Source organism: Coregonus clupeaformis, chromosome 17 (genome assembly GCF_020615455.1).
Source record: "Coregonus clupeaformis isolate EN_2021a chromosome 17, ASM2061545v1, whole genome shotgun sequence".
NCBI lineage: Eukaryota > Metazoa > Chordata > Actinopteri > Salmoniformes > Salmonidae > Coregonus > Coregonus clupeaformis.
Genome location: NC_059208.1, coordinates 23,739,543 through 23,766,977, shown reverse-complemented (window position 1 = coordinate 23,766,977; position 27,435 = coordinate 23,739,543). Strand labels below are relative to the sequence as shown.

At 47.0% G+C, this 27,435-nt stretch overlaps 1 protein-coding gene across 2 annotated transcripts in view; it reads left to right on the top strand.

The window, feature by feature from the left end:
* LOC121586024 (probable leucine--tRNA ligase, mitochondrial) overlaps positions 1-15,598 on the top strand; it is a 43,244-nt gene extending 27,646 nt beyond the window's left edge. For both annotated transcript variants that reach the window (XM_041902442.1, XM_041902443.1), the window contains 9 exons: positions 1,137-1,235; positions 4,513-4,650; positions 4,895-4,998; positions 9,463-9,645; positions 9,855-10,024; positions 11,237-11,314; positions 11,438-11,549; positions 13,206-13,333; positions 15,232-15,598. In XM_041902442.1, the coding sequence (XP_041758376.1) occupies positions 1,137-1,235; positions 4,513-4,650; positions 4,895-4,998; positions 9,463-9,645; positions 9,855-10,024; positions 11,237-11,314; positions 11,438-11,549; positions 13,206-13,333; positions 15,232-15,411 (1,192 nt within the window). In that variant the 3' untranslated portion in view covers positions 15,412-15,598. The remainder of the gene's footprint in view (positions 1-1,136; positions 1,236-4,512; positions 4,651-4,894; positions 4,999-9,462; positions 9,646-9,854; positions 10,025-11,236; positions 11,315-11,437; positions 11,550-13,205; positions 13,334-15,231) is intronic.
* Positions 15,599-27,435: the final 11,837 nt, after the last annotated feature.

The window sequence follows — 27,435 nt, the reverse complement described above, 5'->3', positions numbered from 1 at the left end:
AGCTATTTTGTCATGAAAGGTACGATGGTGCGTTTTGATCTCATGAAATGGCACCTGGGTATTAACCTGCTACACCTTAGCCTTGTTGCTAAGCAACCCCTCTGCCTTATTATAGACTGGCAGGGGGTGTGTGTGTGTGTGAGTGATTGTTTGTGAAGAGGAGTAATTTCACCTTCAGAATAAAAGTGTGAACGTGCGTGGATATGCTTGTGTGTGACAATAAAAACGTCATGCTACAGGGGACCAGGTATGGTGCTGTAGTGTTGTTCTCTAGTGTTGCTGTTTATCTTCCTGACACGGTGATTCTGACTGGGTGGTTGTATTCTATGGAGACTCATTAAACAGTTCCAGTGTGCATGTTGAAAGCAGGTACAAAAAAGTTTTGTTTTTTTGTCACTCGCCTTTGCCAGTGTCCTGTGTTGCTCTCTCAGTGAGGCTGACAGATGAGCAGTGTGTACAGAGAGCTCTGTTTGGATTGGATGAAAAGGGCCTGGGATGGCACTTCCAACAGACGCGCACACACACACACACACACACACACCAAGCTGGCGCATACACACACACTCACCCACCAAGCTGACATGGTGCTGGCCGGTTTTGTGTCCCTCTGGCAGTGCTATTTAGTCAGAGCACAGGAGCAGGGCTCTGATGGCTGTGTAGTGTAGTGGTTCCAGCCTGACTGTGGCATCTCCAGGGGACATGACCTCCACAGACAGATGGTTCCAGCTCACATTAGATACACACTACACAGGCCAGTCCTCTGGACACTTTATGCCTACAAACTAAACTAAGAAAACTAAACTAACAAAGTCATTTCACAATAGGACAATGGGGGAGACATTTCATTTCTAAAATAACTGCGCACTTACCTATTTCATGTGCCACTATGAATAAGAAACGGTGATTCAAACCAGATAGCTAGCTACATGACAAATATCCACCAAGACTTGAGCCGTGTCATATTCAATCATTATACTGTTATTGACATTTGGAGTCATATCTCCTGCCAGCGCTATCTCCCTCCTGTGGAAATTAGGTTCAAGCGCTAACTGTTACATTTGTTGCAGTGTTTAAATGCACTTTAAATAAAGTTTGTTCTGATTCTATTTGGCCTCTCTCTCCTGTTGTCTTGTCAGGTGTAAAGGGCCGGCCAGAAGGGAGACCGACACCATGGACACGTTCGTGGACTCATCCTGGTACTATTTCAGATACACTGACCCCCACAACCAAGACAGGTGAGATTCACTGACTGCCAAAACCGATTTTCTCTTCGTCTGTCTGTAGTATCTCTCTCTGTTTGTCTTATCTATGTTCCTATCCCCCCCAAAAATATAATGTCTCCTTTTAAATCAGTCAGCACCAGGTCCTACAGCATGAAAGAGGGGTAGCGAGTGGGAGAGGGAGTGTTGTAGGACCTTGTACTGATTGATTTAAAAGGAAAGATTAGAGACTATATTTTGGGGGACTGTTCCAAAATGAAACAGCAGTAGAGACAAAAGTCATCTTAGGTAATCTACTCTCCACCAGTGATGTTCCAACTGTTTTGTAGACAAAGAGAATCTAGACAAACATTACAAATGTAATATGCATTGTCTATTTAATCACTGACAAATGTTTTTTCCTCTCACACATCAGCACACCATTTTACACTTCCTCTCAAACAGTACATTTCATACACACGCAAACACGCACACACACCGTTAACTTGTATTCCCTGCTGATGGAGATTATAAACTCCTGGCCGTTACCTGCTGGGGCTCTGGCAATACCCAGAGCTTTAACAAAATATATTCATTTCCCAACGGCAGGACTTGTCCCTCCTCCACTGACCTTGCTGGGTAAATCCATTTCAATTCAATCACTTTTTGACAGCACACGTTTTGATTCGAACCAAACCTTCCGTACATATTTGCCCATTTGTAGAAGTGCTCAGCCAGTGACTTTTTGGACCTGAATGCCAAAACATTCAAGAGATTAAAGTTGTGTTCAAAGTTGACTGGTTTTGCATACCCCACCATACCATGAGACATCCAAGTCTTCATCACTGGCTTGCCTACGGAGCTGTGAGCGGAACGGCACCCCCGTACCTTCAGGCTCTGATCAGTCCCTACACCCAAACGAGGGCATTGCGTTCATCCACCTCTGGCCTGCTGGCTCCCCTACCTCTGCTGAAGCACAGTTCCCGCTCAGCCCAGTCAAAACTGTTCGCTGCTCTGGCACCCCAATGGTGGAACAAGCTCCCTCACGACGCCAGGACAGCGGAGTCACTCACCACCTTCCGGAGACATTTGAAACCCCACCTCTTTAAGGAACACCTGGGATAGGATAAAGTAATCCTTCTATCCCCCCCCTTACACCCCCTACCCCCCAACAAAAAAAATTGATATATTGTCAAGTGGTTATCCCACTGGCTATAAGGTGAATGCACCAATTTGTAAGTCGCTCTGGATAAGAGCGTCTGCTAAATGACGTAAATGTAAGATAAACGGTTGAGATTGATATAATTTAAAAGCTTAGAAACAGGGTTGTCAAACTATTTTATAATTTATGGAAAATTCGCATATGTTGTAGCTTATTTGACATCATCTAAAATTGTTGTGTTGTGCCCTCCATCGGTTGAGACACAACATGCTCTTGAATACAGGGTGGGTGTCATGTTTTGGCTGATAAATGTACTAAAATGGGCGGTCATCTTTGTGGTAGTAATTAAAGTTAAAATGTCAATTCAATTTAATTTTCAATGGTGTACCAGTTACATTGCAGTGGTATGAAGAAATTGGTCCATTCTAGGAATTCTATTTCTATGATTGAAATGAAATCCACCCTGTATTCAAGAGTATGTTGTGTCTCAACCGATGGTGGGCACAACACAAAAATCTCAGATGATTTGAAATATGCTCTGAGCTACAACATATGTGAATATGAAAAAACATCTGAGTTTACATGTTTTTAGATAATTTACTTAAAGGTTTAAAAATGACATAATTAAAAAACAGATTTTTTTCAAGAAATAATAAAATAGTTTGACAACAGTTTGTAAGCTTTTACATTATATCAAACTCAACCATTTATCTTTTCCAGTGATGAAGACATGGATGACTCATGGTATGGTGGGGTATGCAGAATGGGTAAACTTTGAGCACCTGTTTTGGCATTCAGGTCCAAAAAGTCACTTTCTGACCACTTCTGTGCCGGGCAAACAGGTATGGAAAGATTTGTTTAAATCAAAATGGATGCTGTCAAAAAGGGATTGAATTCAAATGGATTTACCCTGCTGTAAAGCTGCTTTAAGAGGGTGCTGGCCTCTCCCTCTTTTATTTCTTAGCTGGACAGATTATGCCGTAACTGAAAAAGCAATTAAACTGTTTGAGCATCCTGTTGGCTTGCTGTGGCCTGGGCTGGGGTTTTGGTTGGGTGGGGGCCAACGAGAGGTTAGTGTGTTTGTGTTTGTGTGTGCACGGGTGTGCGTGTGCATGTGTTTTTGGCCTGACGCCAGCACAAAGGGAGAGGGTAAGTCATTTTCTGCCCAGTGAGTCTAACTCGTTTAGCCAGTTCAATTATCCTGAGACATCATCCACTGGCAGAGAGGACTGTGTGTACTGTGTAAGGTGACACACACACACACACACAGACACACACACACAGTGATATAACACTATGTAAGGAGCATTGGGAGTTTTGAGCCGAGGTACAGTGTTTTCCCAGCCAGCCAAATGAACGTCTTCCATCCTCTTCCTCATTGTTGTCTGGTGACTTGGTCAGATCTACAACCAGACCATTCCTATCTGAACGATCTATCTGAGAGGGAGGGTTACCTCACCTCACCTTTCCTCTCCTCTCTGAGCTCTGATTACTCATCATCAGCATATACATTTTTGTTTGTGTATGTATGTATGCATGTGTGTGTGTATGCATGCGTGTGTGTGTGTATGCATACGTGTGTGTGTATGCATGCGTGTGTGTGTGTGCATGCGTGTGTGTGTGTATGCATACGTGTGTGTATGCATGCGTGTGTGTGTGTGTATGCATGCATGCGTGTGTGTGTGTATGCATGTGTGTGTATGCATGCGTGTGTGTGTGTGTATGCATGCGTGTGTGTGTATGCATGCGTGTGTGTGTATGCATGCGTGTGTGTGTATGCATGCGTGTGTGTGTATGCATGCGTGTGTGTGTGCCTTCAGGAGGATGCCCCTGGTCTGATTGGTGGGATAGATGCTATTATAGTAGCTACCTATGCTAGCCTGCATAAGGCCCAGGCTGCCACCTAGAGGATATATCTACACATAATATCAAAGACCAGACACCTTACACACATTTACTATAACAGCTTCAATAGTTGAGCTACTTGTTATATTGGTGCATTCCTTCCCATGATTATTATTCTCTCACGATACTGTATTTATTAATTTTTTAAGAACTAATTGTTCGTAGACAGAAAACACCAAATATAAATTGGAGTGATAACAGTTTACTTCACTCAAACTAACTTGTGCCCCCCTCTCTCCACCCCAGGCCTTTTGAGCGCTCCCTGGCAGACCACTGGCTTCCTGTGGACGTGTACATTGGGGGGAAGGAGCATGCTGTTATGCACCTGTACTACGCACGCTTCCTCAGTCATTTCTGTAGGGATCAGGGCTTAGTGGAACACAGGTACAGCAACTATTGTTCACTAGTCTATATCAATTGAACTATTGTCCCAAAATGTTTTACCCACTTAGGGGTGAATCCTAACTTCCAATGAAGTCGAATTTTCACTTAGTCTCTCATTGACATTGAAAACTGAAGAAGGCACCATTGCCAAAACGTCTTTGTAACGTTTGTATAATTATCCCCTGCAGAAAGAAAAATGGCAAAAATGGCAAAATGAAGTAAGCTCTTTGAATGTCCACTCCAGGGAGCCTTTCAAGAAGCTGCTGGTGCAGGGCCTCATCAAGGGCCAGACGTTTAGAGCTGCGGACAGCGGACAGTACCTGAAGAGAGACGATATCGACTTCACAGGTGGGCACAGCAGGGTGGGGACTTCACAGCCAGCATTCACAGGTTAGAGTTAGTAGACATCCCTCCCAGATGGCTTCCTGAGGTTTGCTCAGAAGTTTTTCCTGGTCAGGTCCTATAAGAAAGAATTGAGGAGGACCACCTTAACCCTTAGCCTACAGTTTCTGCGTCCCCGCGGAAATCGAATGAACATAATAAACAAATCCCCATCAAAATCCATCTGTTTAAGCTAGAGATTTCTGTTTTTTTGCATAGCAATCCACCGCATCTGCTGAAATTGCCCTTCCGCATCTGCAGTGGAAGGTGGTAGAGAGCTAGAACTATTATGACCACTATATGATGAGACTCTCAGGAACACGGTGGTGTTCTTCATTTTGCTCTAAGACGCTCACAAGCCTCACAAGACTTGTCTGAAGGTCCCCGGTACCAGCTCAAATGTATGGAAGTATACAGTATATGGAAATATTTTAGTGCCTAAAATAAGGGGATAAATACATGTAAAAATTATAACAAAATAATTTCCTTTCCTGATCTTTCTTATATGTCACAGATATAGGACAGACACTTCAAAACAACTTCCTTTTGTTGTTTTTTTGGACTATCTCTTGTTCCATGTAGTGAATCTGTTATTCAATGCGTTTCTATTGGCTAATAGCAGTAATGCCAAATTCAATGTTTCATCAAAATTATTATTATTTTATTTTTTATACCTTAAGGGGTCTTAAAATTCAAAGTCTAAGCTTAGACAGGGCTTAAACTCTAGAGGGTTAAAAGCCATATTTTTCTCTGACTGTTTTTCTGGATTTTTCTGTGCCTTTTCTCTTCCTGTTGCTTGGCAACTGGGTAAACACGGACACTGGCTCCGTTCATAGAGGTGAGGCTTTATATCACTCTGTCTGAGGGCTTCCACACTGGACACACACACACCAATGAGTTCTAGCCCTCAGTAAACAGACTGATCAAGGAATTTACTGAAAGATCGTTCCTGTCTATCTGTCTGTTTGTCAGGAGGCCTTATTTTTTAAAAGTGGCTTTGTTTTTTTATTTTTACTATTTTTCTTCTACTGTCAGTATTTGCTTTTTACATATACCTGCAGGCAAATCTGCAATGGCACCCTGTATTGTGCACTACAAAAGTAGTAATAGAGTGCCATTTCAGACAGGACCAGGCTGCTGGAGATTGTGATGTCACGAGAGGCTGTGTCCTGGAGGGACGTTACATCCCCCTGAGGTGGCTGCAAACCCAGACAGCTATGGCTCCATCTGCTGGTATGGTCGGGAACTCCACCCCTCTATGGCCAATCTTCCCACGCAGCTGAAACAAATGAGGAGCGGATGAGCTGAAGGTTTGGGAAGGGAAGAGACACAGTCTCCAACCTGGGCTCTCTGGAGGACAAGAGTGCTGCACGTCCACTTCCATGAGGAATATAAGGATTTGGAGATACTTACCTTTGGGAAATACTCACCTTTGGATATATGCACCTGTGGAAATACGTGAGAGACATTTGGAAGGACTTTTTGCTGGGTTGGCCACTAGCTGCAACGTGGACTACAGTAAGGCTGGGGAAAAGTTATCTGAGCGAGTGAGAATTATGATTTTGGATGTGGAAGAGACATCCCTGAACTGTTAACCCTTAAAGAGCCACAAGAGAACAGAATTTTGTTATATTTTCGTTAATTTCCCAAGACCTATAATAAAATCCTTGTTTTGTTTGAACCTTGTCTCCTTGCACTACTTGAGCAATCCCGCTGAAAGCTGTGTAGCCTCTCGTGACGTCACAGGTGGTGGAGAATACGGGCACGCTCAAGCGTTAATAGTGCATGTCAGAGGAGGATACCGAAGGTTTGATCACCCAGTTTTCCAAGTTGGCCGTAGGCTCCCCGCCCGACTGAAATGGAGGACATATTGAAAGCCCTTGTTGCTGGCCAGCAAGCCCAGATGCAAGCAAACGTGGCTCTCTTGGAGGAGCAAAAGAAAGCCAACCTTCTGAAGGCAGAGGAATTGCAGTTGCAGAGACAGAGGGTGGTCCAAAATACCCGCCCAATAAAGGCAAGTGACTTTATATCTAAGATGGGAGCTACCGATGACATTGAGGCATACCTGCATGCATTTGAGGCCACGGCCACTAGGGAAGCCTGGCCCAAGCAACAGTGGGTTGGTCTGTTAGCCCCCTTTCTAACCGGGGAATCACTGAATGCTGTCCGGGACCTGGGCCCTGACCAGGTTACTGACTATGATGCCCTGAAGTCTGAGATCCTCAGCAGATATGGACTCACAAAGTTTGGTATGGCCCAGCGCTTTCACAGCTGGACCTTCCAACCAGACCAACCTCCTCGGGCGCAGATGCATGAACTTGTCCGAATCGCAAGGAAATGGCTGGATCCGCAGAGGAATACAGCAGCGGCGGTGGTGGAGGCCGTTGTGGTGGATCGTTACCTACGCGCCCTGCCTTATGAGGCAAAAGCGGTTCATCAGTCAACAGGCCTTGACCACGGCTGATCTGACCGTGGAAGCTGTGGAAAAGTACCAGGCCACAGCGGAGATGCTGAATGCTTCCCGAAAAGACCCCAGGAGTGCGGCCCCACCACAAATGGGAAGAACCCGTCCAAAGGACCCCAAGGTCTCGAACCCAGCCACGTCAGGACTTATCCCGGCTCCAGGGGGAGCCAGAAACCAGGCGGGTCCAAGAAGAGTACACCAGGAGGGGGAAACTTCGACAGTGTTACCGGTGTGGGGAGATGGGACATATCTCCTGGCAGTGTGGGAAACCAGCCGATGAACCTATGCCCACTGCGGAGTCCTCCAGCTCAGCACCCACACACCGTTTTGCCTCGCTCTTGGGAGTCGTAGATGGCGGCCCAGATCGACCCCCCACCTGCCCGGTAACTGTGAATCACCATGATGTGGAGGCCTTACTGGATTCTGGTAGCCGGGCCACCCTGGTGCGTAAGGATTTGGTGGGCCCAACGTGTCTGACCCCGGGGAAAGTCCTCCCAGTTTCCTGTGTCCATGGGGACACCAGAGAATACCCCATTACTGAACTTACAATGACCAGCACACGGGGAACCATACACACGACGGCGGGGGTGGTTGATTCCCTCCCCGTCCCTGTCCTAATTGGACGAGACTGCCCAGCCTTTTACCCACTCTGGAGAGAGTCTCAGGAGAGGATAACCCGAGTACCTCGGAAACGGAGAGGCAAGACTCATCCTGGGAAGGCTCCGGTGCAATCCTCCGAGTTACTCACTCCCGCCCGGGCTCTGATAGGGATGGCAGGTGCCCAGACCGACACAGAGACGGAGCTACAGAATCTGGACAAAGAACTGTCTGGTCTGAAGGGGACCGCTGAGAGGTATCGTTTGTTAAAGCAACAGTTAGACATGAAGACAGAAGAGTTAGATATCCTCCAGGCTAAACTCCAACAGAGCTCCTTCCCTAAGCAACAGGAGGAGCTGGAGAGGCGGCGCAGGACCATCGAGGAGTGTGAGGAGACCCTGCGCAGTAGTAAGGAGGTCCAGAAGAAGGCAGAGGAGAAGTACAAGGTGTTGGAGAACAAGATGAAGAATGTGGAGGCAGAGAGAGAGAAGGAACTGAAAGCTGCTCAACAGAAGCTAAACTCTGCTAAAACCAAGGCTGATGCGTTCAGTAAGAAACTCAAGGAGAGACAACAGGAGGCTGAGTCCCTGGTCCTAGAGTTGGAGGAGTTGAAGAGAGAGCAGTCTGGCAAGCACCACGGCAATGCGGACGCCCTCTCCCGGCGTGATGCCTTCTTCGCTGCCTTTACCCCGCGAGGACGTCGGTCCCGAGGAGGGGATGTGTGATGTCACGAGAGGCTGTGTCCTGGAGGGACGTTACATCCCCCTGAGGTGGCTGCAAACCCAGACAGCTATGGCTCCATCTGCTGGTATGGTCGGGAACTCCACCCCTCTATGGCCAATCTTCCCACGCAGCTGAAACAAATGAGGAGCGGATGAGCTGAAGGTTTGGGAAGGGAAGAGACACAGTCTCCAACCTGGGCTCTCTGGAGGACAAGAGTGCTGCACGTCCACTTCCATGAGGAATATAAGGATTTGGAGATACTTACCTTTGGGAAATACTCACCTTTGGATATATGCACCTGTGGAAATACGTGAGAGACATTTGGAAGGACTTTTTGCTGGGTTGGCCACTAGCTGCAACGTGGACTACAGTAAGGCTGGGGAAAAGTTATCTGAGCGAGTGAGAATTATGATTTTGGATGTGGAAGAGACATCCCTGAACTGTTAACCCTTAAAGAGCCACAAGAGAACAGAATTTTGTTATATTTTCGTTAATTTCCCAAGACCTATAATAAAATCCTTGTTTTGTTTGAACCTTGTCTCCTTGCACTACTTGAGCAATCCCGCTGAAAGCTGTGTAGCCTCTCGTGACGTCACAAGATATATAGAGGTGTCCTGTGCTAACCATTGCCTTGTCCCCTGTGTCAGGTGAGGAGCCGGTGCTGGTGGGTAGCAAGGCCGGGCTGCAGGTGACGTGGGAGAAGATGTCCAAGTCGAAACACAACGGCCTGGACCCTCAGGAGGTGGTGCAACAGTATGGCATCGACACTGTCCGCCTTTACATCCTCTACTCTGCTCCCCCTGAACAGGACATCCTCTGGGACGTCAAGAGTGAGTTACACACACCCTGTGACCCCCAACCCCCACCTCTACCCAACCAACAATAGACTGTGTGGCGTAGCATTATTTATTTTGCAATCAAATTACTGTGTGTTGTGGGGGAGTTTAATTAAAAGGTTTTATTGGTCCAGCACTGATGTTTATCATGTGTTTTGCCAGTCTTGTCTGTGGTGTAAAGTGTATGTGTGTTGTTCCCTCAGCGGACGCTCTGCCCGGGGTGCTGCGGTGGCAGTCTCGTCTGTGGGGGCTGGTGACCAAGCTGAGGGGGGCTCGGCAGGATGGGGACGTCCCCAACACCTTGTTGCTGAAGAGGAAGGAGCAGGCAGAGGCCAGGAAAATCTGGGAGAACAAGAACTATGCTGTGGAACAGGTAGAATGTCCATACTACATATCAACACCCTCAGAATGTTACTGAACATTCCTAAACACAGAGAAGTCGTGGTTTCATTATTCTCTTGTTAGGGTTGTACTACCCACCTTTACCAGTAGGTGTCACTAACTGCAGTCACTGTAAATGACTGAAACTGCCTTGTCATACTCAGACCTTATACCTGAATATGTAAATGCATTGAATATTTGTATCATCCAAGTCTTCTTACGTGTGACATCTGAAATGGGTATTTGTAATACCAGTATTAGTCTCTCTCTTATGTTCCCACTGCAGAGCTTGTCATCAAATGTTCAATTAGTGCTGCAGGTTTCACTTGAAGTGTGAATATGACACTGTGTTAACTATAGCACGATTCCATGAGGAATTCTAGGCTTCACCCATACTATGCATTTTAGCCTCAGCGTTGCATAACAGGAGACGCTGCTGTTGTCATTTCATCCTGGGATCTATATGGTAACCTGAGACCACAGTCAGGTCTGGTAGCCCAGAGCAGCCTAGCGGGTATAAGGAGAATGGAAATTGATTTGAAATCCAATAGAGACGTTTTCACACTTTATAAATAGCCGGCATCTGTTCCGACTCCCTCAGTGCGGTCGGTGGGGTTTGATTCTCTTCTCACCCTTCAGAGTCCGTGCTGTTAAAGGGCTCTGTGCATGTTCACGTGTGTATGGCCCGGCCCACCCTAAGCCCCCCCCCAAAGCCACGGCCATCCTTTGATCTGCCCTCTGTCTTTGACCTCCTCCCAAAAGCCCGTCCCAAAAGGGTTCTCCTTCCCAGAAGACTTAGCTGTGGAATGTTCACATGCACAGCCTTCTTGTTTTTAAACACATTGTGAGCCAACCAGTTATCAGAACCATTTATAGTGATGACATGGAGAACAAGCTTTTATCCTCTGGTCCTATTGTTGTTTTCATTCATCACCATGAACCATCACAGGCAGCTGGGAGGTCCTTCCTGATACTATCCCTTACCATAGGGAAACATTGTTTTACTGAAGCATTGGAGGGAGAGAGGGAGGGGGGGGGAGAGTGAGAGCAGAGTGTGTGATAGTTAAGGCGTTGTAGAAGAGTGGGTTGTTCATTCAGGCGGTTGATCAGTCAGTCAGTGAGAGAGAGAGAGACACACACACACAGAGAGAGACAGTATGGCTGGATATGATGCCACTGTGACCAACCTGTCTTGTGTTTCCAGGTCACAGGTCACTTCACAGAGGACTTCCTCCTGAATGCAGCAATTTCTCGACTCATGGGACTCACCAACACACTCTCTGTGAGTGGACAGTGTGTGTGTGTGTGTGTGTGTGTTTGTGTTTGTGTGTGTGTGTGTGTGTGTGTGTGTGTGTGCGTGTGCGCGTTCGATCTGACCTCTGACATCTTTCTCTGTCCCTCTCAGAACGTGTCGCCTCGCGTGCTGCAGCACAGTGTGGAGTTTGAGGAAGCTCTGGCCACTCTGTGTGTGATGACCGCTCCCATGGCCCCACACCTGGCCTCCGAACTGTGGGCAGGTGGGCTTCACACACACATTGAGGAAGGGAATGAATGAATAAATAAATAAATAATGGACAATAATATGAATGATATTAGTTTTTATCAAAAGATTAATGTGTCACATGATATTTTGTCATGTGAGTGTTGCTATGATGATCCCATCCCAGAGTGGGAAAACGAATAGTCTACTACACTCCTAGTGAGACAGAGACCGACTGGAGAGGAGATGAGAGGACTGTCTGGAATGATGATGTGGGTTTGGAAAGAACCCAACAGGAAGTTACCTCACGGTGTCATGTTGATGGTGCCTCTTATCTAACACACAAAACGCTCTGCAACGCCCTGGTGATGTCATCACAGTCCATTGAGATCATTTGTTTGTGTGTGGTGTACCCATGTGGATACTTCAAGAATCTGAGTTGATTAACCAAAATTGACATGAAAACCTATGCAGAGTCAAGGTCTAGGAGTTCAGTATACAATAGTTTCACACAAATCTCCTCCAGAATGTGATTGTGACTAAATATCCCCTGACCCAAACTGAGAATCCCCAGCCCTATCCCCAGCCCTATCACATGAACAATGTAACTGATGCTGAGTCAGGACAAAGGTTGACCATGTGACCTGATGGTATAAAAATGGCCAGAAGAGGAAGTGTGCCCCCGCACTGTCCAGTAGAACATCCCCCTATTGTCAAATACACAGAAACAAGGCCTCTCCTGAGGGACTGGGGGCTGGGGCTGGAAATAGGGGCTGGGAGTAGGACTGGTGATCTGGAGCTGGGAGGACTGGGGGGCTGGGAGTAGGGGCTAGGGGGCTAGGAGCAGGGGCTAGTGGACTGGGAGACGGGAATAGGGGCTAGTGGACTGGGGGCTGGGAGTAGGGGCTAGTGGGCTGGGAGTAGGGGCTAGTGGACTGGGGGCTTGGAGTAGGGGCTAGGGGGCTGGGAGGACTGGGGGGCTGGGAGTAGGGGCTAGTAGACTGGGGGCTGGGAGTAGGGGCTAGGGGGCTGGGAGGACTGGGGGGCTGGGAGTAGGGGCTAGTGGACTGGGGGCTGGGAGTAGGGGCTAGGGGGCTGGGAGTAGGGGCTGGGAGTAGGGGCTAGGGGGTTGGGAGGACTGGGGGCTGGGAGGAGTGGGGGGCTGGGACCGGGAGTAGGGGCAGGGAGGAGTGAGGCTTTTTGGAAACAGGCAGGAAAAGGCAACATCCTCCAGCTGATAGCCACAGTCAGGGAATCTGAGAGATGAGCATGGACAGGATAAACTGTGTGTGTGTGGTTCTCGCTCGCTCGCTTTCTCTCTCTTTATCTCTCCCTCATAGACAGAAAGGACTAGAGTAAATTAATATCCTTCCTGGAAGCCCCCTGTGGGTCACCCCCACATTAGCATCAGGAGGCGGTGGGTGGACAAACAGAAGGACTGTTGTTAATCCTCGATCTGTGCTGAGCTCTTGACAGCTTTCCTGTAATGCTCCATAGAGTTTTCAAACGTGTGAATGTCACCCATCACATGAGGCATGACCATAGAGATTGCAGTGGTGAAGTTGTGTAGTGGCTGATGCTGACGCTTGGATCGTCTAGGCTGGGTGTCTGTAAAGTACTATAAAGGGCTATATAAATCAAATGTGATTGGTTGATTTCTAGTTTGTGACTTGTTGTCTTCTCCTCCATTCAGGGCTGAGCCAAGTTAGGAACCCCCTGAGCCCTCTCCTCTCCCGCGGAGGCGACGTGCTACAGCAGCCCTGGCCCACCCCAGACCCCCAGTACCTGGAGACCCCTGATACCCTGGAGCTGGCTGTACGGGTGAGGCTGTCACACACACACACTACCTCACGGTACTCTACACCTTAGAGACTGCTGCCCTATGTACAGTGCATAGTCATTGAACACTGGTCACTTTAATAATGTTCATATAATGTTTATTGTTCTGAAATCATTTATTTTGATCGCTGAGAAATTAAGCTAATTGATTACTTACTTTATAGGGACATACTGTATTCTCCACATAGCTCATCCTATATAACTACTGCTGTACATACCTTCCTACTTATACATTGTATATTGTTCAAACTGTCTATACACACCACATATTTATATTCCGGACTCTGACATTGCTCGTTGTGATATTGCTCCTTTCTTCTTTTTGGAGGGTTTGTGTGTTAGTGTTGTACTGTTAGACACTTACTGCACTGCTGGAGCTAGAAACACAAGCATTTCACTGCACCTGCTTTAACATCTGCTGATCTGTGTACACAACAAATAAACGTTGATTTGATTTGACACACACACCTCTCACACACTCACTACCCTGTCACTCACACACATGCCCATACACATGCCAAGGCACACACGCCCCTACAGAAAATTATACAGACTGAAAGAAAATTACACTCCCACACACACACAGGCATACTCTTGTATATACTCAAAATTGCACTCACACTCACACTCCCTTGAACCAAAACAGCTGTAGCCCCATTCATGCACTCACTCTCTTTACACAGAACCTATGATTATATGGCTTGAGAGGGAAAGTGTGTACACGTGTGTGCATGCGTTAGCTCGTGTGTGCACGCAGCCAAGGGTGCCTAGGCATTCAGCAGGCAGTCCAGCTGTGGTGGGTGGGGTCACAGAGTCAGCTGCTCAAATATCAATATCTCTGAGAGATCCCTGCTGGGGGGAATCAGAGTCCACACACACACACCTCCAAACATTGACTACGATAATGGATCATAGCCAGCTAAAGACTGCGCTCATCTGAAGTAGATGTTTTCCTCCTCTCGTGGCCTGTCCTATGAGGGACCTGTAATCCTTTCAACCATACATTAAGGAAACACATTAACACACATTAAGGAAACACAACCGTTTGCCTTTCCACGGTACACGATCATCCCCCACACACAGACACAGTAACACACACATAAACCATTTCTCCCATTGACCCTTTGGCACCTGTATGATGTATGATGATGATGCTGGTGTTGGTTGGGCTCTGGTCTGAGGCCTTGATGTGTGTTTCCACAGCCTAGCGGTGCTAACCTCACTCTCACTGGGACTCTAATGACAGACTGAGTCCTGGGTTAGTCCCACAGAGCAGGCCAACACACACACACACGCACACACACACACACGTGCACACATGCACTAACTAATATGAGCGTATCTTAACACACACAAATAGATACAGTACATACATACACACACACACACATAATACACAAACTTATAATTGGGAGAAAGCTTAGACTTGACCCACAGACACACACACTGATACACAAACATACAAAGACTGGAAATGAGGAATAAAGGTTCCTCCTTCTCAGCTGTAGAGGATCTGACTGCCCAGCCCATTTTCACCACAAGCTGGCTGTTTTTAGACAGCTCAGTTTACACACACAGTTTACTGAAAGGAGCGGAGGAATGGCATATGCATGTTCTGTAGCCCCTGATGTAATTAGAGAGCTTTTGGATGCAGCCACAGCCTCCACTGAGAGTTGTCTCAGTCAGTGTACATTATTTAATATGTCTGGACCTAAGTTTGCTGTCACTCAATGCTAACTAGCAATGTAGAGTATTTTAGCCATGGGATGGAGGTCAAAGTATTCAGGTTTTTACTCTTAACCTTTTGGGTTTTCTTCTCTCCTCCTCCCTTCCATTTCTCAATTTCTCGCTCCATCTCTCCCTTTCTCCTTTCCTCTCAGATCAACAACAAGGTGTGTGGGACGGTGTTGGTGCCTCGACAGGTGGCCCAGGATACGGAGCAGGTACGGGCTCTGGTTCTGGGGAGCGAGCTGGGACAGCGTCTCCTAGGAGACAGGACCATCAAGAAGGCCATTCTGTCCCCTAGGACCGCCCTCATCAACTTCCTCATAGAGGAGTGACCACTCAGTCCTGGATGCTGATTGGACTGTCATGTCAATCAGAAGACCGCAGCCACTCACAGACTTGAAGGCGGGGACATCATATGTACGGAAGGACTATTTAAGACTATTTATTTGAACATGAAAACAAGAACTAGTATGAACAGACATTTTTGTAAAACAAATCAAATAAATATTTTACATTTGATCTGATCTTGTGTGAAAAGTATAAAGCTGAAGAGGAAAGTGTGGTGTTTGTGCTCACACTGTGTAGGCTATAGAACCTACAGAACATAGTGTTGAAACTAGCATCATTAAAAAAGCTGATGAGTGAAATGGGGCATTCGTCTGCCAGTTGTGATACCAAGAGTCATACACAGACTGGAAGTGTGTTCAGAGTGGATGACATGTGTATCACTTACCCCTTGTCACCATGGTGACACCAGACCCTACTCCAGTGCAGAGGTTGTTTTGCAATCTGAAGTCACCATGTCAACATACTGTCATGTATGGTTACGAGGTGACATGGCTCCAGTGTGTCTCTAACATCTCTCCCCAGCTATTCAACCTGTGAGTGAGGGTTAAGCCACATGGAGTTCACTGATAAATACTGATATTGGGATGTGATTAGGTCCCACTCATGTTGGCCTCTCCATCAGTGGCTTCCAGTTCCAACAGAAGTGACGATGAACATTCCAGAACATTCCAGAACCAGGACCTGCGGCCTCAGTGGGAACACAATCACATTCCATTCAGAACACCAATTCCATAACCACACAGAACTTCATGTATGTTGTTGAGACAGACTGCAGCAGCAGCAGGGACAGGACAGATAAGCAGGATTCAGGACAGGGTGAGTCAGCCAGACCAGAGAACAGACTGAAAGGTGTTGAAGTCCAGTCTGTAACTCGCTACGAGAACATAGAGGAATTTGACTGGTGTCTGGAATCACAGCTGGTATTCTGGTCTGACTGATGATGTCATCAGTGTATTGGCCAATGGACACAGGTTGGGGCTGGGTTGGATTGATGAGGTCATAGGAATGGGACAGCGGTACTTGAAGTGAAGGGGACACGAGATATTTGAATCCAGTCACCCCTTACCACAGCCCATTCATTGCCGGTCATTAACATCATCTATCAGTGAGCCACCTCATGGCTTGTAAATGGGACTCTCCTTCACAACATTTATAACTCCTCTTCCCTTCCCTGTCATTTATACCCCAGTGACTGAGCACAGAGTCCTCTGTCTAATATCTACTGGCTAGACCCATTACTGGTTCTAAGTGAGTCACTCAGATCATGTTGCTGGCAGGCAGGATGTTTTATTCCAGTAGCATTTAAAAGGGTCCACCACCAAATGGACACCTCCCTTCACCAGGATTAGACATGCATTCTGAGTAATCAGGAAGTGGTCATTTGATTCCGCACTCTATGTGATGTGCCAGTCTCAAGATCAGTCTGTCAGTGCCCATCTCTTGATCCATCCTGACCTTCTATGGTCCTTTCATATGAATTGTATAGCCTTATGTCTGTTTTGCTGTTACTCTTTTTGTGACTTCGGTTCCTAGTGTGTGAATGTTCATTGTATGTATGTAATTGATATACAGACCTTATAATGTATGGCCTGAAACTCTGGGTCAGCTCGGAGGAGAACCCTGTCTGTCATTCTATTATGATGTTGTTGTGTTAGATTTGACACGGTTGGACAGTGTGAAATGTGATCAGGTGGAACATTTAAATTACAGGGAATAAGGGAGACAGATTAATATAGGGTAAGGGGGAGATGGTTGCTTTTAAAGAATAACAGAGGCTGAGCGGTGTACTAAAGGATGCCTTTCTGCCTCAGTGAGCCCCTGACCTTTGACCCAGACCCCCTGGACATTCCATCGTGTATCTCTGACCATCAGGTGGACAGGAAATTACTCACAGGAGAGACAGAATAACAGGAAGTTAGAAAAATGTCCAGGAATTTACCAGGAATTAGGGGAGGAGCTAAGGACCAATGGCCTTTTAGAAAACAATAAGCAGGTGTTATCCTAATGTTGCAGTAATGTAGTCTGGCTGATGCGAGGGAGAGCTGTGACACACTGGTCTGGACAGGACAGGAGCCCGTTAGTGCAGTTTTCGCACAGAAGGTGGCTTGAGCTTTGATTGGTTCTCTCAAACCTGGTGGGTTGAAACCTCTCATTGTTTGGATTTGAAAATCCAACAGTTGTATTGGAATGGGGGCGGCGCTCGGGGGCTGTGTGTAGCTGCCCATGTGGGTGTTTGAGTGAGAAACACAAAGTAAAGAGAGAGAGCAGTGGCGATTTTAGCATGTAAATCTTGGTGGATGACAAGCATATAAAAGGCAATCCGTAATTTCGATTAAGACATTAATGAGCGAGCTAGGACGGACGTAGTGAATATAGCTATTTGTTCAGCACTTTTGAAATGTACAGCGACAGAATTCAGAACATGGGCCGTTCTTAGTGTTCTCCCTGAACACCAAGTCAGAACCGTAGGATAAATAAAGGGGGCATATAAGCAGACAATGAAAGCTTTTACAATATTCGATAATTACATTTCTCTAAAATAGGTTATAGGCTACATGTGCACCACCAAGTCAGAACAGTAGGCAAAATTAAGAGGGGAAAATAGACCAAATTATTAGGTTGAGGCACATGGGCTACTAACAGCTTACTACACAACAAACACTTATAATTACTTTCTTAGCTACAGTATACATACAGTGGGGGAAAAAAGTATTTAGTCAGCCACCAATTATGCAAGTTCTCCCACTTAAAAAGATGAGAGAGGCCTGTTCCTGCCCCTCGCACCAAGCCTACGGTGCGCGTCGCCAGCCCGGCCCGGCCTGTTCCTGCCCCTCGCACCAAGCCTACGGTGCGCGTCGCCAGCCCGTCCCGGCCTGTTCCTGCTCCCCGCACCAAGCTAATGGTGCGCGTCGCCAGCCCGGCCCGGCCTGTTCCTGCTCCCCGCACCAAGCTAAGGGTGCGCGTCGCCAGCCCGGCCCGGCCTGTTCCGGCCCCTCGCACCAAGCCTACGGTGCACGTCGCCAGCCCGGCCCGGCCTGTTCCTGCTCCCCGCACCAAGCTAAGGGTGCGCGTCGCCAGCCCGGCCTGTTCCGGCCCCTCGCACCAAGCCTACGGTGCACGTCGCCAGCCCGGCCCGGCCTGTTCCTGCCACTCGCACCAAGCCTACGGTGCGCGTCGCCAGCCCGGCCCGGCCTGTTCCTGCCACTCGCACCAAGCCTACGGTGCGCGTCGTCAGCCCGGTAAGGCCCGTTCCTGCTCCACGCACCAAGCCAGGGGTGCGCATCGTCAGCCCGGTCCGGCCCGTTGCTGCTCCACGCACCAAGCCAGGGGTGCGCATCGTCAGCCCGGTCCGGCCCGTTGCTGCTCCACGCACCAAGCCAGGGGTGCGCATCGTCAGCCCGGTCCGGCCCGTTCCTGCTCCACGCACCAAGCCAGGGGTGCGCGTCGTCAGCCCGGTAAGGCCCGTTCCTGCTCCACGCACCAAGCCAGGGGTGCGCATCGTCAGCCCGGTCCGCCCGTAGCTGCTCCACGCACCAAGCCAGGGGTGCGAGTCGTCAGCCCGGTCCGGCCCGTTCCTGCTCCACGCACCAAGCCAGGGGTGCGCATCGTCAGCCCGGTACGGCCCGTTCCGGCTCCACGCACCAAGCCGAGGGTGCGCTCGTCAGCCCGGTCCGGCCCGTAGCTGCTCCACGCACCAAGCCAGGGGTGCGCATCGTCAGCCCGGTACGGCCCGTTCCGGCTCCACGCACCAAGCCAGGGGTGCGCATCGTCAGCCCGGTCCGGCCCGTAGCTGCTCCACGCACCAAGCCAGGGGTGCGCATCGTCATCCCGGTCCGGCCCGTTCCTGCTCCACGCACCAAGCCAGGGGTGCGCATCGTCAGCCCGGTCCGGCCCGTTGCTGCTCCACGCACCAAGCCAGGGGTGCGCATCGTCAGCCCGGTCCGGCCCGTTCCTGCTCCACGCACCAAGCCAGGGGTGTGCGTCGTCAGTCCGGCACAACCCGTGCCTGGGTCACCGGTGCCTGGTCAGGTACCGGTCAGCTTCTCCATACCGGAGCTGAAGCAATCCGCTCCTACGATGTCCAGTCCAGCTCCAGCCAGCGGGGCCAGATCGGACCAGGGGCGCTACGGGGGGACTATTGGAGGGTGGTGGGCAAGCCCGGAGCCGGAACCGCCTCCGAGGAGGAATGCCCACCCAGCCCTCCCCTGTTTGGTTTATGTTGAGGCGCGGTCGCAGTCCGCGCCTTTGGGGGGGGGTACTGTCACACCCTGGCTCTGGGGACTCTATATGTTGAGCCAGGGTGTGTAGATTCTATGTGTTCTTGTTCTGTGTTGTATATTCTATGTATTGTATTTCTATGTTGGCCAGAGTGGTTCCCAATCAGAGGCAACGAGTGTCAGCTGTTGCTGGTTGTCTCTGATTGGGAGCCATATTTATACAGGCTGTTTTCCCCTGGTAGTTGTGGGATCTTGTTCCGTTTGGTTTGTTCCGTGTTGGTTGTTTAACCTAGGACGTCACGTCATCGTTTATTGTTTTGTTTGTGTATTCACTTTGGAAAATAAAGTATGTTCGCTCATCACGCTGCGCCTTGGTCTACTCCGTTCAACGATCGTGACAGAATGGGCCAAAATACCAGCAACAGTGTGTGAAAACCTTGTGAAGACTTACAGAAAACGTTTGACCTGTGTCATTGCCAACAAAGGGTATATAACAAAGTATTGAGAAACTTTTGTTATTGACCAAATACTTATTTTCCACCATAATTTGCAAATAAATTCATAAAAAATCCTACAATGTGATTTTCTGGAGAAAAAAAATCTCATTTTGTCTGTCATAGTTGATGTGTACCTATGATGAAAATTACAGGCCTCTTTCATCTTTTTAAGTGGGAGAACTTGCACAATTGGTGGCTGACTAAATACTTTTTTTCCCCACTGTATCTCCCTGGCATATTACATAATTTATGCAGCAGCATACAAGACATTTTTGGACTCATCTTGTTGTGCTGTGCTCACTTGAACAGGATGGTGGTGCGGCGGTCCTTCATGGGCAAATTTTGTCATCAAACTTTGTCATCAAAGTCTGGCATTCTCTGGATTTATGGTGCTTTCAAGACAACTGGGAACTCTGGGGGAAAAAAACAAGGTTGAATCATGATGACATCAGTGTTCTTCAGGTCGTAGCTCTAGAAAGAGGCCAGAGTTCCGGATTTACAATTCCGAGTTGGATGACCGTTCCAAATGTATTATCCCAGTCGGAGCTCGTTTTTTCCGAGTTCCCAGTTGTCTTGAACTCACTGAAGTCAGATTTCGCAGTTCCGAGTTAATAGTTGTTTTGTGCGCGGCACAAATCATTCTTCATTGACAGCATGGCCAATGTTGAATGTTTATCATTTTAAACTTGGAAAAGAGACCCTTAATCCCAGATTTGGGACCACACAGCCACTCCACTGAATAGCAGGCTAGTGATTGCTTTGCAATGCTTGCAGTTAGCCACTGATTCCTTCCAAACCACTCATTGTTGAATTTGCGATTTCCAACTTGTTGTGTAATGTTTATGTCCAATGGCCGATGAGCAGCGATACGTTTTATCGATCATTTCTCTTCATTATTTCTCTACATATAAGGATTCAAAATGATTTGCCAGTAGATTATCGACTTGATTCATGATGATGACTGCTAGCTAAGATTTTGAAAGTATGATGTTGACATGATCAGTCCAATCAAAGCTACTGTAGATATAACGTGATTTGACGTCATTTTATCTGTGGTCAATGACCTTGAGCCTTCTTGGATGGGCACTTCTAATGTAACTCTATGGCAGCACCCAAGGGGCTTGAATTTTCGAGCTCTAACCTTAGACTTGGCTGAAGTAGTGTGCCCATGAGTGACAGAACACTGAGCCAATCACGGCGCAACTTGAGAACATTACCAACACCTACGCTCTGTATTTTTCCGTTGGCTGCCCCACCACCACAGAAAGCACTGAGCTAGGCTGAAACACCTGCATTTTGGAGCTGCCTTACTCAATAAATAAAATAAAAAAGACCATGTTTGTATGCGGCTTTATTAACTCAATTATTTTTTGTATTTTTTTTTTTTTACATTGTTTGCAAACTGATATTTGACACGTATTAATCCAAAAATAACATGCAAAACAGGCAAGCTAAGAATGTGGGCCTCTTCCCCACCTGCCCTGAATGACCCGTCACCATTGAGAGAGGGAAGGAGACAAAGAGACATTATGGCTACTGTACTCTCCTTCAGTCCTATCAGTGTTTCTCTTTTGGCACATGTGGTGTGTTTTGTTTCACACTGCTGAGACATGACTCAGGGCTGTGTGGGAGATATGAGGGCGATGGTTGTGAATCGTTATCAGCCACCTGATTCCCTCCCCTTCTCTCTCACAGTGTTGTTATTGCTCCTTCACCGTTACATTCTCTCTCTGGATCCACAGGTGTTCTAGCCTGGAATCCACACTGAATATCACACAAATGTAGTGAAATGAACACACTTGCTAGCCAACTTCAGCAGTTTTCTCATGGTGTTTTGAGCTCCCTGCCCACTGCTTTCGTGCAGGAGAGCGACACTAAGCAGGTTTCCATTGACCCAGGTTTATTCGACAAAAGCATTGTCAAAAAAAATAACTCTTTGCGACATCTGTCATGGAAACGGCAGATATAGAAATGTTCTAAAGATCGACAACATTTTTATCCGTTCGACAGGTGTGGATTTATTTTGTCAAACTTTTTTTCTTTTTCTTTTTTTACAAATTATGATGGAAACGCAGTTTTTTTTGAATAAATGATGATTGCCGAATACTTCTGAAGGTACGCGGGGCACGTGATGTCCTCACGTAGCCTAACTATAAACTCCACTCCACATTTCATTATAAATGCTTAGCCTACTGCTTGCTAAATACATTTGCTTTGTAGGACAATGATTGTCCTGAGTTTCAAGACTGCCTGAATTGCTACGCTTTGCTTATCTGGTTGGCTGGGAAGTTTCACCATCCAATTATTTCAGATATACAGGAGTGCACGTTTCACAATGGCACGGACCATGGCGATACGTGGGCACATGAGAAATTAGAATATGGCAAATATAGTCACATATTGCATTCTATTCATGCTGGCTTTCGCGGGCTACCTAGACATGAAACAGGTGTCAGGACATATGGGCTGTTGCCAATTTATTAATGCGCAATTTGCCTAAATTGGAAATGGAAACACTTCAACCACTACATTTTATTCGACAATATAGGTTTTTGCTAGATAGTTTTAATTTTTTAGGTATGACGTCATTACGTCCAGCGGTTTTATCGACACAAGATATTTAAATGAGAAAGCACCCTAGCTGGCAATTGTCGCATCTATTTTCTATGCAAACTTTGTAAATGTCGACAAAAAATCACGGGACAATTGAATGGAAACATAGCTAGTGTCTCAGAGGAAGGCTTGTGACAGTCAATAGTGATAAAAAAAAACTGGTATTACTTTATGCTCACATAAATACATTTCATTGGCCAGTTATCATACAGTGTATTGACACAGTTCACACCCAAATTCCCCTGAACACACATTTTAATTGTGTCAGCAATAGCCCCAGAGACATTTGACACCTTCATAAACGCGGCTGTTTCCATGGCTACTGTAAGTCATTAAATAGGCAACAATATTCCTCTGTGACTCAACTACCAGACCAAGACCACAGCAGGGCCTCTCCAAAGACTTACAGAAGGCCTACATTAACATAGTCTTTGATGGGTTTGAAAGTTTCCCTCCGCCCTGAGCTTGACTTGGTGGAAACTAAAGGGTGGAGTATGTGTGAGCAAGGGTGGAGTATGAGGGCTAATCACACAAGCATTCTCCATTTCACTAGGCTGTTCACAGCCTGCTTAATTGTTCGAAGGAGATAAAACATACTAGCCTGGTACAACCAGACTGATCTTACAAGCTTTATATGTAAGCTCGCAAAATCAGTGTGGTTGTACAAGGCTAAAAACACACAGGAGCTGGCTAATTTTCTCAGAGACTGTACTAAATCTGGTAATTTGGTCATTCCATGATATATTATCTATGCCTCCATTGCACAATGAGGTTTGTCTGTTATATTTAATTGTTTTGGGGATATGTCTGGTATGTCTGGTAAAGGACCACATTAAGCCAGTTATTCTGTTGTTTACCTCTCCATAGCAACACATCACTTTGAGGAGGTTGGCTCAAGTTCTTTTACATTCCAATGTAATGTTTTTAACTGTACATTGGTATTTCATATTCTTTAAATGTACATACATTATGAAAAAAAGCTCTCAGTTCTATTGCTAATTTCACCTTTTCCTAATGAAAACCTAACAGCAATGTTGTTGCCAGTGGCTCTTATTCATGGAAGCCAAGGGAAGCCAGGCTTCCCCAAAACATTGACCAAGAAAAAAAACATATAAAATAATTGATCTTTCATCTCTCTGTGTTTCATTATTTTCCTTAAATTCGCAAGAGGCTGACTGTATCTAACCGGAGAAAGCATCCGAGCGAGCGAAACAGTGCCCCTCTATCTGATGCTGTCTGGTCAAAAAGAGTATGACATTGTTGCCACCCGTAGCATTGAATGAAAGGGAAGCCAGCGAGCATTTGGCCTCCCTTGATAAAGAAGTATAAAATAATAGCCAATCAGAGTTGAGCTAAACTGAGTGAGCTCAACTGTGAATGGTCCTGGCACACCAAAAAAAAGTTTCAAGGGAAGCCAGTTTGGATTTGGCTTCTCACCAATCACATCACATCGAGAGCAAAATGTAATTGACAGAAAAAACTTGAATTGTTGCATCTCGTTGTGTTGTTGTCCTCCGATGGCTAGCTAGCTACTATAGATTAAATTGTCCCTTTCCTAAATTAGCCATGGATGGAGATAGGGATTTGGACTTGAGGTTTTACTTATTTCTCCGTACTGGCCAATGATTGTAACGGTGATTCTGATTCAACCATAAATTCATACATTGTACCCCTGGCCTGAGAGGATGGAAGTTGAATATGTAGCTAGATGTAGTAGGCTAATGTTAGCTAGCTGGCTCATCATTCTCCATGAAAGGAAGTTAGGCTAGCGAGCAAGCATTTTAGCCAGGTAGCCAAGGACAACAAAAACTAAAACTGTGTACTGTATGACAGAGTCATAGACCGTTTTGTCAACATGAAAGAGAGGAGGATGGCATTGGCGTTTCTCTACAAGTAGGGTGAGACAACATGTTTTTTCTACTTGCAAGAATGCACGCACACACACACACACACACACACACACACACACACACACACACAAATAAATCAGAACCATGGACAGCCAAATCATATATAGCTTACATTGATTGGACTAAATTGTTTTTGGTATCTTTTACATGTCACTGTATTAGACTAAGCATAGGTGATTTGATGTTGTTGAAATGTTGAAATGGTGCTGGAATAATGGCGGCAGCTCCTGTTTTCTTTGGGACTTGCGGTAACTCTCTGTGGTTCTAAATCAATAGTTGTTTAGTAGTCCGAAAATGTTGGAAACATTGATTTGCTTGACCATGCTGTAGGTCAGGGCTGCCCAACCCTCTTCCTGGAGATCTACCGTCCGGTGGGTTTTCAGTCCAACCCTAATTTAACACACCTGATTCTACTTATTAGCTGCTCAACAAGACCTTAACTAGCTGAATCAGATATGCTAAATTAGGGTTGGACTGAAAACCTACAGGACAGTAGATCTCCAGGAAGAGGGTTGGGCAGCCATGCTGTAGGTCATGTAACTGTTTGTTACACGCAATATGCTTTGTGGACTTCACCGGACAGAGGTTGCTCTCCAGTTCTGTGATGAAACAAATGCATTGTTGAATTTATTCTGCCATTGTGTCTTCTTATTGTCTCGGCCTTAGGCATATATATCACGGTGTCAAGGCATATGAACTAACAGGTTATAGATCAAACAACCAATTATCACAACACATAGGTTGTAATATGGCTTTTTCTTCTGGCTTGGCTTCCCAGTGATTTTACCCACACACCGCTGCTGGTTATTGCCAGAAACTGTACCATTTGCTGGGAAGGGAGAGCTCTGCCTTAATAAATATCCATATTCTAATTGTTAGAGCTCATTAATCTGAGTAGTAAAACCACATGATTTTCTCCAACAAGATTTCCATCACAATCTTAATTAGCTCAAAGTAGTGCCTGCCTGTTGTTGGAGGGTATTTGCGTGAGAATGTTATAAACAAGTGTACTAAGCTCCTTTTTGAGGATGGCTGTTTGTGGTGTCCGTTTCCTTAATGTGCAGATGGTTACTGACTGTGCCTTATAAACATTATGTTTATAGCCAGCCACCAGTCTATAGGGCCTCTCACAGTCTCCATGCTTCTATGTATACAGCTCGGCTCCACAGACAATGGGATTTATACACAGTACTTAAAGTCCCCACCAAGGACACAGAAAAATACAGATGTGTCCCAACTTGTCAGTTTGAGAAAGACCCCCTCCCCCCTCCTTTTCCACACACAGTTAGTACAACAGTACTTCCCAGCCACAAAGCACCACTGTGCATTTCTTATGGGAATCCATTGATAGGCCAGGTTATAGATCAGGTTCATACAGTCTATGATCTTAGCACGACCCCTGCCCTCCCTCTCCTCCCCCATTTTTTTTTATAGGGAACAATTTAGACTGCAAATCCCACTTTGTAGCCCTACGCTCGATCCCGCCGATGTCAACAACTACAGACCAGTATCCCTTCTTTCTTTTCTCTCCAAAACTCTTGAGCGTGCCGTCTTTAGCCAACTCTCTTGCTATCTCTCTCAGAATGACCTTCTTGATCCAAACCAGTCAGGTTTCAAGACTGGTCATTCAACTGAGACTGCTCTTCTCTGTGTCACGGAGGCTTTCCGCACTGCTAAAGCTAACTCTCTATCCTCTGCTCTCATCCTTCTAGACCTATCTGCTGCCTTTGATATTGTGAACCATCAGATCCTCCTCTCCACCCTCTCCGAGTTGGGCATCTCCGGCGCGGCTCACTCTTGGATTGTGTCCTACCTCACAGGTCGCTCCTACCAGGTGGCGTGGCGAGAATCTGTCTTCGCACCACGTGCTCTCACCACTGGTGTCCCCCAGGGCTCAATTCTAGGCCCTCTCCTATTCTCTCTATACACCAAGTCACTTGGTTCTGTCATATCCTCACATGGTCTCTCCTATCATTGCTACGCAGACGACACACAATTAATCTTCTCCTTTCCCCCTTCTGATAACCAGGTGGCGAATCACATCTCTGCATGTCTGGCAGACATATCAGTGTGGGTGACGGATCACCACCTCAAGCTGAACCTCGGCAAGACGGAGCTGCTCTTCCTCCCGGGGAAGGACTGCCCGCTCCATGATCTCGCCATCATGGTTGACAACTCCGTTGTGTCCTCCTCCCAGAGTGCAAATAACCTTGGCGTGACCCTGGACAACACCCTGTCGTTCTCCGCTAACATCAAAGCGGTGACCCGATCCTGTAGGTTCATGCTCTACAACATTCGCAGAGTACGACCCTACCTTACACAGGAAGCGGCACAGGTCCTAATCCAGGCACTTGTCATCTCCCGTCTGGATTACTGCAACTCGCTGTTGGCTGGGCTCCCTGCCTGTGCCATTAAACCCCTACAACTCATCCAGAACGCTGCAGCCCGTCTGGTGTTCAACCATCCCAAGTTCTCTCACGTCACCCCGCTCCTCTGCACACTCCACTGGCTTCCAGTTGAAGCCCGCATCTGCTACAAGACCATGGTGCTTGCCTACGGAGCTGTGAGGGGAACAGCACCTCCGTACCTTCAGGCTCTGATCAGTCCCTACACCCAAACGAGGGCATTGCGTTCATCCACCTCTGGCCTGCTGACCCCCCTACCTCTGCGGAAGCACAGTTCCCGCTCAGCCCAGTCAAAACTGTTCGCTGCTCTGGCACCCCAATGGTGGAACAAGCTCCCTCACCACGCCAGGACAGCGGAGTCACTCA